This window comes from Acartia tonsa, chromosome 1 (assembly GCF_053477335.1).
Source record: "Acartia tonsa isolate MP-2025a chromosome 1, ASM5347733v1, whole genome shotgun sequence".
Classification (NCBI taxonomy): domain Eukaryota; kingdom Metazoa; phylum Arthropoda; class Copepoda; order Calanoida; family Acartiidae; genus Acartia; species Acartia tonsa.
The window spans coordinates 22,927,394-22,942,969 of record NC_137260.1 but is presented as its reverse complement, the minus strand read 5'-3'; the positions used below and the strand labels follow the sequence as shown (position 1 = coordinate 22,942,969).

At 33.5% G+C, this 15,576-nt stretch overlaps 1 protein-coding gene across 3 annotated transcripts in view; it reads left to right on the top strand.

Annotated features, from left to right (window-relative positions):
• The first annotated feature begins 1,759 nt into the window (after nt 1–1,759).
• The window catches only part of aub (piwi like RNA-mediated gene silencing protein aubergine), a 31,162-nt gene continuing 17,345 nt past the window's right edge, over nt 1,760–15,576 (top strand). For 2 of the 3 annotated variants that reach the window (XM_080155165.1, XM_080155157.1), the window contains exons 1-13: nt 1,760–1,902; nt 4,091–4,210; nt 4,507–4,597; nt 9,591–9,679; nt 10,042–10,101; nt 11,104–11,134; nt 11,448–11,523; nt 12,194–12,252; nt 12,543–12,690; nt 13,220–13,307; nt 14,569–14,630; nt 15,130–15,183; nt 15,411–15,488. In XM_080155165.1, the coding sequence (XP_080011291.1) occupies nt 4,132–4,210; nt 4,507–4,597; nt 9,591–9,679; nt 10,042–10,101; nt 11,104–11,134; nt 11,448–11,523; nt 12,194–12,252; nt 12,543–12,690; nt 13,220–13,307; nt 14,569–14,630; nt 15,130–15,183; nt 15,411–15,488 (915 nt within the window). In that variant the 5' untranslated portion in view covers nt 1,760–1,902; nt 4,091–4,131. The remainder of the gene's footprint in view (nt 1,903–4,090; nt 4,211–4,506; nt 4,598–9,590; nt 9,680–10,041; nt 10,102–11,103; nt 11,135–11,447; nt 11,524–12,193; nt 12,253–12,542; nt 12,691–13,219; nt 13,308–14,568; nt 14,631–15,129; nt 15,184–15,410; nt 15,489–15,576) is intronic. The other variant, XM_080155174.1, reaches the window with a different exon arrangement.

Below are 15,576 nucleotides of genomic sequence, written 5' to 3'. Positions count from 1 at the left end.
CAAATTATGGATAAATTATGAGTTTATATCTTAACCTGTCAATCAAATTAAAGGATTATAGGAATAAATGAGGGGTGGGGATTTACGAACATGAGCAATTTTTAAGGTCATGTTTCTTAAGTATACAAAAAGAAAAACTGAATATTTGTTTTCAGTGAGGGAATTTTAAATGAAATTTTTAGTGTAATTGGTAGAAAATTGTATTTGCCGTATTAAGATGTTGTTTTCAAGTGAATAAATTTTTGAAAACCAACCTTAAGGCACAAAATTCTACCAGAAAAAAGCATCATACGCATCCGTTGAAATATTTATGCTGTTAAATGTGCCGTTATTTTCAGAGATATTAAAAAACACCTGTAACATTTTCGGTGCATATTTTTATAGAGAATATTGACATATAATTATTTTTTTTTGTACTCCTAATGGTTGTTTCCCAAATTTGGAAAACGCAGTTTTTTTTTAAACGCCCCCCCCCCCCTCCTCTCAAAAAACAAACAAACATATATTAGATCAGTGACATCGCTATTTTCTAATTTTTTTCGTACACAAAACAAAAATAAATTCTACAAAAATCTAAATAACAAGGATGACAACATCCAAAACAGCGAAGCTCTAAAATCAGAAGGACAATAAGTCGAAAGTGTCAGAACTTAATAAATAGAATATTAGTTTGTAAGTCTAAATGAAATTGTACATAAATTTGTAGCAAATTTGCGAAAATACAGAATACAGTAAAATTTATTTAATTCCTGAAAGTTTCAGGCGTTTATCTTGAAAAGAAGCCGAGAAAATCACATTTCCCCCAAAACGTTTCAGACGGACAGACTGACATACAGACAGACCTATACATTTCAAATTATAGAGTAGTAAAAAATACTAATTGTATTATATAAATTGAAATCGATAGGGCGATTCTAACGATGAACACTATTGTATATAAAAGTTTATAAGCTTTAAAAATGTATCAAATGTTTTGTAGAAGTCTAGCTTACAAAAACGAATCCATTTCAAGATAATTCACGAAACCTTTCATCCGAGGGCAAAAAAAATCGCAAAATAAAACAAAAAATGATAGAAAAAATCGCTTTTATTTTCTTGTTTTTTCTTTTTTATTAATATCTGCTGTGTCCGTAGCATAAAGAGAAGTAATATAGCCTAGATCCACCCCAATTTACCCAAAGAAAAAAATGTTAATGGTTCGGTCGATTGCTCGATCTGTACGAAATCGATTGGAGCCGATTTTTCTGTTTGAGGAAAAAAAGACCATGAGACCTATACAAAGCTTTCCTAAATTATGAATCTCAATTATGACAGTAGTTATCAAGTTTATAAGGAACGATAGAAAAGAAAAATGAAATAAATAAAAGGAATTTTTTAAATTCATAAAAATTATTTAACGGAAAAATTCTTGGCAAACCTCTCGTAAAAAAACAAATCTAAAATAGTGCCCGGAATTCTATTATAAAAACGACGGAAACATAGAACTATAATCATCTTTATAAAAGTTTAGTATAAAACGAATTTAGAATAATTAAAAAAATATAATAGAAATTATTAATGACTACCAGCAAAAAAAATCGGTAGACGAATACAAAAAAAGTTCAATTTAACTTAAAAATGTAAAAAAGCACAAAAAATAATACACAAATATAGGATATTATCAAAAATTAAATAAGCGAAATCCAGAATTTGCTAAATAAACATAGAAAAAATATTAAATTTTAAAACGGCCAAAAAAGAGGCATAAAACTTGGCAACCGTTCTAAAAATGGTTCCAAGAAATTACGCGCCAATTTTACCTGTGAAACAAAAGTAAAAACTTGCCACGTGATCACGTCATTCGCAAAAGAACCGTCGGAGAAACAGGTTTACATAGAAAGAAATTTTATAGGATTAATAAAGGTAAATTATTTCATATACTTTAGTTTCTTGGCTTAATTGATTAATTACATGGATAAAGTTTATTTATGCTTGTATTCTTTTTATTTTGATAATTTTTATCGAAGTTATTTTTCTAGTTAAACTGTTTTTAAAGTATTTTTGAATGAGGGGTCAAAAATATACTTTTTTGGGATTTTAAAAATTATTTTTTATAGTAGATTGGGTAATTTTTACAACAGCGGAAGCATTTTTAATTTTAATTGCTTTTTTCCAATTACCCAATCCACTATAAAAAATGATCTTTAAAATCCCAAAAAAAACTAACTTGGGGGCCTAATTTAACTTTAGGCCCTGCAGTCTTATTCTAAATGTGGCAAAGTATATTTTTGACCCCCCATTCAAAAATACTTTAAAAACAGTTTAATCGTAAATGTTTTCCGTCGAAACGTGATTTATGAATCTTGCTAAGAATCGAATTTAATCGAGCTGAAATTAATCTTATAATTATTTCCGCGGGATTAAAGCCAGTCTTTAAAAAATCCTGAATAGCATCGTTTTATTTTTTACAAAAGGCAAAAAGTAATCGTAACTTAACTATTTAGTATTCATATTTATTACCAAAGCTTTTCTACACTTAGGGCCTTTACGTACGTATGTCAGTCCGTATGTCACTATTAGTATTTTCGTTAAATTGGGCGTGATGAGGCCATAAATGTAATTTATCGCCAGAAAGTACGAACGTTAATTTTAAACATTTTGAATTTTAACCTATCGATAACAAGTTTTTGTAAATTATCTTATTTTTTTAATCGATCCTTGGACAATATTTTTGGCGAAGCAGTTTTATATTATTAATCTAGTCATTACTAAGTGTTATTTACGGAATTCTGTATTTATTATTTATGTTAATTCAGTATAATTAATAAATTAGGCACAATATTCTGCTTATTAAGTTTTGGCAGTCTACACACGTTCTTGACCTTTGTTTTAATATTTGATTTAAAACCTTTGCTTTTATCGGCGTTGTCATCCTTATTTTACTAATCGCGGCAAACTATCTATACTAATAATCGAGTAAATTTTACGGCGTCTCGTTTAAAGGAGGGGGGGGGGGGGTGATTTAAGAGTTTAAGTCTATATAATATTTTAATCAATATTGGGACAAATCTATTACTTCGTACAGGTACACCCCCCCCCTCCAACCTAAAAATCATTTCGTTTAAAGGAGGGGGGGGGGGTGATTTAAGAGTTTAAGTCTATATAATATTTTAATCAATATTGGGACAAATTTATTACTTCGTACAGGTACACCCCCCCCCCCCCCCCCCTCCAACCTAAAAATCATGTTTGATGTGCTAAAATTTTAGGAGCAGAGTTATCTTAAAAATTATGAAGCATATTAAGGTTATCAATTGTCGTGACTTTAAGTTTTAAAATGTATACCTAATTCAGATTATAAAGCACTAAACAATTCGACTCTAAAGTATACTTGTTCGCTAAAAACTGTATCTAAAGGGATGGAAAAATGTAATGCCATATTTTTCGATGTACTAATGCATTTGATGATATTTCGCCACGTTATTTTATTTGCACCTGGAACTAAGCAAAACATTTGATATTTGGATAAAATTGCTTAACATTTAAAAAGTTTTTTTGTTAATTAAGTAAAACCATGGTAAAACTTAATATTTTATATGATTTAACTATTAAACAAACACCTGTACTGATCTTATTGTAGAAAGCTTTCTGCAGATATTAAAATGAAAACTTAAAATTAAAACTTCTTTAGATATGATCTTTATTTTATTATTCTTGGAAATTTGTCTAATACGAAACGATACGATACGATACGATACATGATAATTCAGTATGGCTAAGCGCCGGTTCTAATCCAGTTGGTTAGTTAAATCGGTTTCGAAACCATACTGTAATATTTATTTGTATTATAGACAGCTTTCCGCGTATTTTAAAAAAAATATTGAAAATTGAAAGATTTAAACTGGTATTGATTAGCTCTTTATTTTACAATACATGAATTTTTAGTATTTCTCAGATCCAATTTCAATTTCGCGGTTATTACTAGAAAAATAATTTCGCTGTGTGAGAAGCGGATTTTTACCCAAATATTTAAAGGTCTAGTGGACTAACAGTAACAAATACACAAGAAAATACATCTTCCATTTTCAAACTTTCTATTTTTATTTTGTAGATAAGAACCGTCTCAGAGATTCTTAAGGGCCTACACGCACAATGGACCCATTGACGCCTGGAGGAGGTGCTGTGCCTGGACGTGGAAGAGGAAGGGCTCGGGGTGTTGTTGGTGCTACAGGTTAATTTCATAATTTAAAGGGCGAAGCATTTCTACCACAGTTATAATCAGTCCGTTTGTTCGTTACGGATAGGTCTGATCGTTGTATTAAGATTACATGAACTCTGATGGCTATTATTGATTTTTATATATAAAATCACTTAAATTGCATTTACTTAAAACTTAAAATATTACGGTATGTTCCTAGTTTTTGTGCAGTTTGAGCCGAGATTCAAACTCATTATCTTCATGACAACAGTTTAGGATCCGCTACGCTTAACGCTACCGTAGCGCTATTTGATCACAATTATTTGTAGCAGGAGATGCTGCCGCTGCTAGAGGACCTCTCCCGCGTCCAGCCACTGGAGTTCAGCGGCCTGGTACCGCCCCTCCTCAAATTCAAGCTGCGTAAGTATTTATTTTAGCTCAAATTACCAATGTCGATTTGTCTGGTATGTGTATTAAAAGATATAAGTTTTCCGGAATTGTAATTTAGGGAGTAGATTTGAAATCTGCTTCAAATTTTAAGTTTTTTTTTTATAAAATTCGTTTTTTGTATAATTCTTAATCTAAAAACGGAAATACAAATTAAGGGGGGGGGGAAGTTTTGCCACTTTCGCTTACTCCGTGATTATTGGGCTATGTATTAAAGTTAGACTATAGGTTATTTGGGATAAAAGTTTACTTTTGGGTAGTAGCTCACGTATTTTTAATCATTTTTTGGATAACCCCACCCCCTAGCCCCCCGGGGCTCAAAAACCTACTAAAAATGAACCTAACCTTAATTTTCTCAGGAACAATTTGACCAATAGAGATGATTTTTTAAACTTAAGCTGTTATGCTTATAAACAAACTTCTAGTTTAGAAGTCAGCCCCCTGCCGCCAACCCCTAGCCCTCCGGGGCTCCAAAAAACCCTAAAAATGAACCTAACCTTAATTTTCTCAGGAACCATTTGACCAATAGAGATGATTTTTTAAACTTAAGCTTTTATGCTCAAAAACTAACTTCTTGTTTAGAAGTCACCCCCCTGCCGCCAACCCCTAGCCCTCCGGGGCTCCAAAAAACCCTAAAAATGAACCTAACCTTAATTTCTCAGGAACCATTTGACCAATAAACTTGATTTTTTAAACTTAAGCTTTTATGCTTATAAACTAACTTCTAGTTTAGAAGTCACCCCCCTGCCGCCAACCCCTAGCCCTCCGGGGCTCCAAAAAACCCTAAAAATGAACCTAACCTTAATTTCTCAGGAACCATTTGACCAATAAACTTGGATTTTTTAAACTTAAGCTTTTATGCTTATAAACTAACTTCTAGTTTAGAAGTCACCCCCCTGCCGCCAACCCCTAGCCCTCCGGGGCTCCAAAAAACCCTAAATATGAACCTAACCTTAATTTTCTCAGGAACCATTTGACCAATAGAGATGATTTTTAAAACTTAAGCTTTTATGCTTATGAACTAACTTCTAATTTAGAAGTCATCCCCCTGCCGCCAACTCCTAGCCCTCCGGGGCTCCAAAAAACCCTAAAAATGAACCTAACCTTAATTTTTTCAGGAACCACTTGACTAATAGAGATGATTTCTTAAACTTAAGCTTTTATAGTTATAAACTAACTTTAAGTTTAGAAGTCGCCGCCAACCTCTAGCCCCCCGGGGATCAAAAAAAAACCTAAAAATGAACCTAACCTTAATTAAAATTTCTTATTTGAAGAGTTAGAGGTACATTTATTAAACCAAATATGCTTATTTTTGGATGTTATTGACATATTTGCTGGAAAAATTAGAATTGGCCTCCAGGTTCAGGTGCTGCAGGCCTCCAGGTCCACTCTGGAGACAGGTAAAATTAAAATTTCTTATTTGAAGAGTTAGAGGTACACTTATTAAACAAAATATGCATCTTTTTGGATGTTATTGGCATATCTGCTGAAAAAATTAGAATCGGCCTCCAGGTTTAGATGCTGCAGGCCTCCAGGTCCACTCTGGTGACAGGTAAAAATTAAATTTTCTTATTTGAAGAGTTAGAGGTACACTTATTAAACCAAATATGCATCTTTTTGGATTTTATTGACATATCTGATGAAAAAAATTAGAATTGGCCTCCAGATTCAGGTGCTGCAGGCCTCCAGGTCCACTCTCGACAGGTGAAAATTAAAATTTCTTATTTGAAGAGTTAGAGGTACACTTATTTAACCAAACATGCTTCTTTTTGGATGTTATTGACATATCTGCTTTAAAAAATTATAATCGGCCTCCAGGTTTGGGTCCTACAGGCCTCCAGGTAGACACTGGATAGGTAAAAATAAAATTTCTTATTTGGAGAGTTAGAGGTTAACTTATAAAACAAACTATGCATTGTTTTTGATGTTAATAACATACTTGAAGATAAAATTTAGATTGGCCTCCAAGTTTAGGTGCTGCAGGCCTACAGGTCCACTCCTGAGACAGGTAAAAATTAAAATTTCTTATTTGAAGAGTTAGAGGGCAACTTATAAAACAGAATATGGATCTTTTGGCTGTTATTACTATTTCTGGAGAAAAATATTAATTTGGCTCCAAGTTCAGATATTCACCTGGCCAGCTGCAACCAGCGGTCACCAAGACGCAGGTAAAAGTGTCCATATCAAAAAGTATCAATGAATATGATACCTAACATGTCTTAAAAAACTGAGGAAAAAACAGCAAAAATATCTGAAAATACCCCCAAAAAGCCATCTAGAAGCCTGCAGTACCTTGAGGCCGATTTTATTTTTTTCTTTAAATATGGTAATATTATCCAACAAGATGCTTATTTTCTTGTGAATTGACCTCTAACTCTTAAATTAAGAATTTAAATTTTTTCATGTCTAGTGTTGAACTGGAGGCCTGCAGCACCTGAACTTGGAGGCCGATTTAAATTTTATCTTCAAGTACGTTATTAACATCAAAAACAATGCATAGTTTGTTTTATAAGTTAACCTCTAACTCTCCAAATAAGAGAATTTATTTTTACCTATCCAGTGTCCACCTGGAGGCCTGTAGGACCCGAACCTGGAGGCCGATTTAAATTTTTTCAGCAGATATGTCAATAACATCCAAAAAGAAGCATATTTGGTTAAATAAGTGTACCTCTAACTCTTCAAATAAGAAATTTTATTTTTCACCTGTCGAGAGTGGACCTGGAGGCCTGCCGCACCTGAACCTGGAGGCCGATTCTAATTTTTTCATCAGATATGTCAATAAAATCCAAAAAGATGCATATTTGGTTTAATAAGTGTACCTCTAACACTTTAAATAAGAAATTTTAATTTTTACCTGTCTCCAGAGTGGACCTGGAGGCCTGCAGCACCTGAACCTGGCGGCCGATTCTTATTTTTTAGCAGATATGTCAATAACATCCAACAAGATGCAAATTTTGTTTAATAAGTGTACCTCTAACTCTTCAAATAAGAAATTTTAATTAAGGTTAGGTTCATTTTTAGGTTTTTTTTTTAGCCCTGAGGGGCTAGAGGTTGGCGGCAGGGGGTGTCATCTAAACTTAAAGTTAGTTTATAACCATAAAAGCTTAAGTTTAAGAAATCATCTCTATTAGTCAAGTGGTTCCTGAGAAAATTAAGGTTAGGTTCATATTTAGGGTTTTTTGGAGCCCCGGAGGGCTAGGGGTTGGCGGCAGGGGGATGACTTCTAAACTAGAAGTTAGTTTATAAGCATAAAAGCTTGAGTTTTAAAAATCATCTCTATTGGTCAAATGGTTCCTGAGAAAATTAAGGTTAGGTTCATATTTAGGTTTTTTGGAGCCCCGGAGGACTAAGGGTTGGTGGCAGGGGGGTGACTTCTTAACTAGAAGTTAGTTTATAAGCATACAAGCTTAAGTTTAAAAAATCATGTCTATTGGTCAAATTGTTCCTGAGAAAATTAAGGTTAGGTTCATTTTTAGGGTTTTTTGGAGCCCCGGAGGGCTAGGGGTTGGCAGCAGGGGGGTGACTTCTAAACTAGAAGTTTGTTTATAAGCATGAAAGCTTAAGTTTATAAAATCATGTCTATTGGTCAAATGGTTCCTGAGAAAATTAAGGTTAGGTTCATTTTTAGGGTTTTTTGGAGCCCCGGAGGGCTAGGGGTTGGCGGCAGGGGGGTGACTTCTAAACTAGAAGTTAGTTTATAAGCATAATAGCTTAAGTTTAAAAAATCATCTCTATTGGTCAAATTGTTCCTGAGAAAATTAAGGTTAGGTTCATTTTTAGGGGGTTTTTGAGCCCCGGGGGGCTAGGGGGTGGGGTTATCCAAAAAATGATTAAGAATACGTGAGCTACTACCCAAAAGTAAACTTTTATCCCAAATAACCTATAGTCTAACTTTAATACCTAGCCCAATAATCACGGAGTAAGCGAAAGTGGCAAAACTTCCCCCCCCCTTAATTAATTTTGGCATCTGTGATTGGTGGATTTAAAAAATCTGCGCTCTGATTGGATGTCGTACATCATTCAACCAATTAGAGCGCAGGTAGTTTAAAATCCACCTATCCTATTGGTCAAAATTAATTAACTTAAAATGTATTTTCGCTTTTAGATAAAGAATTTTACTAAAAACTAATTTATAAAAAATCCTTAAAAGGGAGAGGTCATTTTCTAGTAAATCCCGTAAAGGTGTGTGTTATAAGGCCTAAAAATAGTAGTAGAACGATAAGGTGCTCTATATATTTGTATTTCCTATTGAATAGAACAATAGGGAAGAAATTTTTTTTTTTTTTTTTGATAACCGTACCTGGAATATCTGAAATTTCTATCAAACGCTTTGTTTGGCTCAAACTGACACAAATAAAAAAAAATATAATTATAATAAATCAACCTGTAAAGAATGACTTCTTCCTTTGTTTAATGGTATAGATTGTTCTTAACCTTTACCTTGTACCTATAGAAAACATTATTATTATAATTATATTTTTTTTTAAATTTTTGTCAGTTTGAGCCAAACAAAGCGTTTGATAGAAATTTCGTATTTTTTTTAGATAATCCAGGTACGGTTATCAAAAAAAAAAAAAAAATTTCCCTATTGTTCTATTCAATAGGGAATACATATATCTAGAGCACCTTATCGTTCTACTACTATTTTTAGGCCTTATAACACACACCTTTACGGGATTTACTAGAAAATGACCTCTCCCTTTGATGCAGATTTCAAATCTACTCCCTACATTAAAATTCCGGAAAACTTGTATCTCTTAATGTGTATTACAAGAATGCTAAATAGCGTTATAAAGTTAAAGCTTAAGTATAGAGTTATCTTACAAGAGCCTTCCTCCCCCTGGATAACAACTAATAAAGACATTTCTTTTTTATTCAACTTTATTTAATCATTTCAAAGTTTCCTTAAAATTAAAGAAGTTGTTAAAGTTCGTATGTACTTTTATCATCCTTGATCTTTATCTAGATTGCTTGGTCGTGGCGTGCAGGGACGTGGAGTGTCCCAGGAAGGCGGTGGTATTCTGGCTGGCCGCTCCAGACCTAGAGTTGCACAGGAATATTAAGTTTTATTTCTTTCCAGTTTTGCATGGTATACTCAATAGCTCAGTCCTAAAGACTACTTCATTTTGACTGACAAAATGTTTTTTTTATTGGTGTTTATTCAACTACAAAGTTTAATATCTTTCCCTTCTTCAACAGTTTATGCAGAAAAAACGGGTGAGGGGGGGGGGGGGAGAAAATAATACCTAATGGAAAATAGAATCAAATGACACCCGTCCGATAATCATCTATTTGATTGCATGGCCTTTGTCTCATCTGATTTATATTGAAATTTCCAATTGTTATGATAGCGTTCACCAATACATATATTGTCATGCATTTAACCCAGCAGGAATAAACTTTGAATATCCTGCAGGCAGGAACAACTGTGAGAACCGTCACACAAGATCTCGGTGCCGTCTCCCTCTCATCATCGGGTAAGCCAATATCATTTATGTTAAAAGTAATGTATGATAATGTTGCCTCTAGAAAAAAAGTTGAAAACATTTTCGAAATAATACAAGCATAGTTATGAGTTAGTAGTATGTTGAAGCGCCATTTCTCGCTCCTGCGTTTATTAATATCAAAACTGGTTCTTTATCTTAATCCTAGAAATATCAACACTCGTTGGATAGTATTACTTTCAATTGAGAGGCGTCCCAGATTTCCAGTTTTGGATGTTCCTCTTTGTAACGTTTTTGTTTGTCTGTTAAGATCTCTCAATTCGATTGAGATATCAATTTAGATAAAGATTCACATTCCTTAGAAAGATTTTTAGTTTCGATTACAGTATAAGTGTCGGACTTATTTTTGTTACGTCATAATTAGTTCGACACTTTTACTGTGTTATGAGCTTCTTTACTTTAAATTTTTATTCTAGGAAGGGTTTAGGCTTTGTTGATATCCTCCCTCTATAAATGCTATTTTTGTCAAGAACTGAATCAATAAGAAATGATTTTTATTCTATTATCTTTAATATTCTGTTTTAATTTATTCTGTTATATTATATACACCTAGACTTCAACAAAATGTTCGATAATAAGTATTGAATAAAATTTTTTTCTCTATTTTTAAATGCGTATTAATCTTTTAGCAATGGCATGCACAGGTCTTTGAAGGGTTGCTCTTTGCTCACCTAAAAAAAATCCTATCTACCCTAAACATGAATCAAGGGGGGGGGGGGTGAGTTTTATAAGGGTGTATTTAAGACCAAAAGGATGGTGTTATTTTAGTGTCATGGAGTTGTATTGTAGACCTTTGTCAAGGGGGTAGACACATAAGAGTGTGTGTTCACCCTCTTCCCCTTGATTTTGCCTAGGGTTGTATACACCTTTCTTCTGCGCACCTTTGTTTTACAGCATAAATATTTTTTATTTACTTAAGCACATTTTTATCCATGTGTAAATTATTTACAAATCTTATTAATTTGATATTTTCAGCTTCTGATTTATCTGGATCTAACAGCAATGGGTAAGAATTTAGTTTTAGTAAAGCTACTTTTCAATTATTCACTTTTGGAACGGACAATTCAAAATTTAGCTTTTAAAGAAAATTTTTGTTATCTTGAGACGTACATTATACATATAACATAAATGTAAACTCGTCAGTCTTTTGATTCTTTCAAAATTCGTTTAAATTCACGGAATATAAAAATTTGATAAAATCCTATCTTAAAGTTCAAGTAAGTGTCTATTGTCCTTTCTATATTTTACAAAAGAAAACTGATATTATTCTTAATGTATTGTATAAAAATTAAAAGCTGATATTTGATGAATTGATTTAGTAATGGAAGTTCCAGTGGTGGAAATGGCTCCAACGGTAATGGAAATGGAAATGGCAACGGGAACGGGGAAGATCAGGTAATATGGGACATAATTCATGCGATTATCCTTAAATTAAAGTAACAGTATCTATGTGTATCTGTTTGTACCGAAGGATCTCACTAACCGCCGCTGAACCAATACAGAGCTGGATCTTCAAATCATTTTAGTGGTGAGCTAGATCGGAGTGAGCCAACTTTCCACCAATGAGAGCACAGCATTTTATGAAATGCCGCGCTGTGATTGGCTGAAATTCGGCGCACCCCGATCTGGCTCACCACTAAAATGATTTAAAATCCAGCTCAGTTCTCCTTCACAATGTGTAGCTTCTCATAGGTCCGTAGAAAGATAATAGCCATTTTTTGGGAGGGTATAATGCCTCTAAAACAATTTTTTGCCATGCAATGTTTTTTCTGTATGAAACCGAAATAAAAAGTGAAGGGGGGAGGGCATGGTCGAATTAAACCTTCAACCTCCTAAAGTTTCCTTAGAGGCCGAAAGGGGCGTAGACACTAGTCTGTTATATTTTTCATTTTCTGTATCCTACAGAATTTACTATGGCTACTAAAATTGAGAAAATTCTCCTAAATCAGGACATTAAAATATGAATTATTATTGACAACATGTTAAAAGAATCCTAAGACTCAAATATGGAAATCTTGTGATTTTCTAATATTATTATATATCACAATTGAAATAAATCGTTAAGGCCAAGAGTGTCGGTAGAGGAGCCAAAAGGGGTCGGCCTGCAGACAGTGGTGTTCTCAGGTATAAACAAAACCATTAAATCCAGTAGAAAATTGGTTTCCGTAATATATTTCCACAATCCATGTAGAATATACACCCCTGCATTTTTTCTAGTTTTTTTTAACCAAGGAGGGGGGCGAAATGGAAAAAATTTGAATTTGATCCCATTCTGATCCCGTTAAAACATGATTTTTATTTCAAGATCAATCGGAACAAGTATCAAAAAGATATTTTTATCTGAAAATACGGCATTTTATCATAAACTTTGAAAAGTCACATGACTGTTTTTAATTCTTGATAAATAATATCAGGACAAAACCTGCAGCCGTTGCTAACAAGATTGGTGATATTGGACAAGCTGTTCCTCTCAAAGCCAACTACTTTAAGCTGAAGAAGTTCCCCAACTGGAAGATATTTCAGTACAGGGTCGATATGAAGCCGGAAGTAGACTATACTAAGGTTAGTAGATTATCACCCGTTCAGATGGGAACAGGGGTGTATCGTATAATTCTGCATGGGATCCTCTGCAGTGCAAGGGTGGGGGGATTAAAATATTGTGGGAGGGGGGGGGGGGGGAAGAATAAGAGTACTAAAATATTCTTTCTCCTCCTTGGGGAAAAAAACAGAAAAATGTGTGGGTGGGGAAAAAATATGAATAAAGTAAAAAGTCCATTTTTTAATATCCACTGGCAATGAAAGTTTTTTGGCCTATATTTTAGATACTTTACCCTTTAAAATCTTAAATAGAACCAACCAATCACCGTAAAGTTTGTACTCAAATATTAAGGCTTCAGTGAAAGGATGAGATTTTGAGTATTTTCTAAAATTCCATATTTTGATAAAACAAAATCAAACTTAATCTAGAAAATAACAACGAACATTGACAGAAACCAAATAAAACTTTGTAGGAATTTTTAATCCAATGACTATATATCATATCCGTTGAAAACTGTATGCAACTATAAATACAAAGATTTGCACATTTAAGGAGAGGAAGTATTATCTGCGTCAGCACATGGAGCTGAGAAATTACTTCTTCGATGGAACAATGCTCATTTCTAATCATCCTCTAACAGGCAAGCTTGATGGGGGGGGGGGGGGGGTGTTAATGCAACCATCTCGTAATCAATGATTAAATGGCACTTGGAATTCGAATTTCGATCTGAAATTTTGCATGAATAATCCTTGGTAGGTCTTTTTTTTCCTAAATTGAACAAAAAGTTGGAAAAGTAACGGCTGGCGGCTCAGCCGTTTAGCCGTTTTTTGCCTATTTTCAGGCAATTTCATCATTAATTACGTAGGAATCAACTTTTTAAAACATATTTTTGGTTTAATTCATGTTAAATGATAGCAATAACCATTTTTAAAATTTCTAGTACCAACAGCTACCGGCTAGAACCGTTTGATAAGGTTTTTGAGTGACAAAAAGTATTTTGTGGAGATAGGTTTCGTGACTAATATGCTTTTAAAATTGGCAAAACTGCTTAGCCGCCAGCCGTTAACTGTTACTTTTCCAACTTTTTGTTCAATTTAGGGAAAATAGACCTACCAAGGATCTTTCATGCAAAATTTCAGATCTAAATTCGAATTCTAAGTGCCATTTAATCACTGATTACGAGATGGTTGCATTAACCCCCCCCCCCCCTTTTATTTAATTGTTAGTTAATTAGTTAAGTAGGATAATGATTAATAAACAACAAAGCTGTTTGATAATATACAACATTCGTCTATGTCAGCTATGTTTGAGTAAAATGCGATTGTTTTGACTGCTATTCACAAGATTGACAATAGACTAGAAATAGATGTTTTTCTAAGCTGTTATCATGAGATTGGCAGCTGAATTTTTGTATGAAGTTTCACATGACCACTAAGCATTTATACTGTTTCTTACTGCTATACTTTCATTCAAAGCTTCTTAAGCATGTTTTTATCCTTTAAAAATTGACATTCAATAGATTGGGATCCGCGAAAAATTATATTTCTAGATTTCCTAGCGGATGGTGACGTTTATTGCCTGTTTAAAATGTAACAAAGAGAGGGGTAGGTTTCTGGTAGAATCCGTAAAGGTGTGTTTTAAGGCTTAAAAATAGTAGTAGAACGATAATATTCACTAAATATGTTTATTTCTTATTGTAAAGAAATAGACAAAAAATTTTTTTTAAGTAAACATAAATTTTTATCGTTCTACTGCTGTTTTTAACTTCACATAACCTTTACGGATTTTACCAGAAACCTACCCCCTCTCTTTGGATAATGTTGCACTAATAATAACTTTGAAGGACGGACTTACAAACACAAGTGTAAGATCAGCTTCGCTACTAAAAATATTTTGTTAAGAGTCGAAAGATCAGAACCTGGTATTTTCAACCAAGAGAAGCTCGGACGAGCAGGTTATTGAGGTAATAATTTGGGATACATACAGTAAAGTCATATTATAGAACAAGTTTAACAGCCATTTTTTATGAATGCCATAAATATTAGAAGGGATGCTTCAAATGAGACAAATGTCGTAAAATTGTCTTAGATGCTTGGCATGAACTCTAGGACATTTCAATATAAATATATATTACATTCTTAAAAAATAAAGGTCTTTATCTCGACAAGAATTGCTAATATAAACACAGTAGTAAGATACAGCCAACAAGCGACTAAAATCAAAATAATATTGGTGTTCTCCTTTTAGAAATATTTTTTTCAATTCAAGTAAGTAAGGGGGCCGAGCGCTACGGCTAAGGGGATGTATAAAATTGAAAAATATGTTTCTAAGAGGATATTACCATAATATTTAGGGGGGGGGGACAGTTAAATTGTTCGTAAATTCTACCAAGTGTTGCCCCCTCCCTCCTAACGACAGCTGAAAATCACGTATAGGTTTATGTCAAATTCTTTCTTGTTCAGGTGACTATCAGACTAGTAGGGGAGGTGTCTCCAGAGTCTAGTGAATATATAATGGTAAGTCACAATAGTTTATTTACTTACATAACAAAGCTACTCAATAACTATGGAATGTTTCTGTTTTTTTCTTTTTGTGACTAAATGTTATCAATACATTTTCTGATCGCACACGACACTATTTATGAAGTATAGGAATATAACTTGTGCGTGGGGATTATTTGTACTCATATCTTAACCTTATTTAACTTTATAGAAATACCAAATAAACTTAATAATGATTTTAGTTTTTGAATATCATCATGAGGAATATGATGGAGAAGTTGAAGCTTCAGCTTATTGGGCGAAACTACTATGATACTCAGGTATTATAAACTAGCGGCTTCACCTCTAGAGGCCTGTAATAACGAATGGGGGAGGGGTTGCTTTAACCGATTTCTCTTGGGTGGCTGG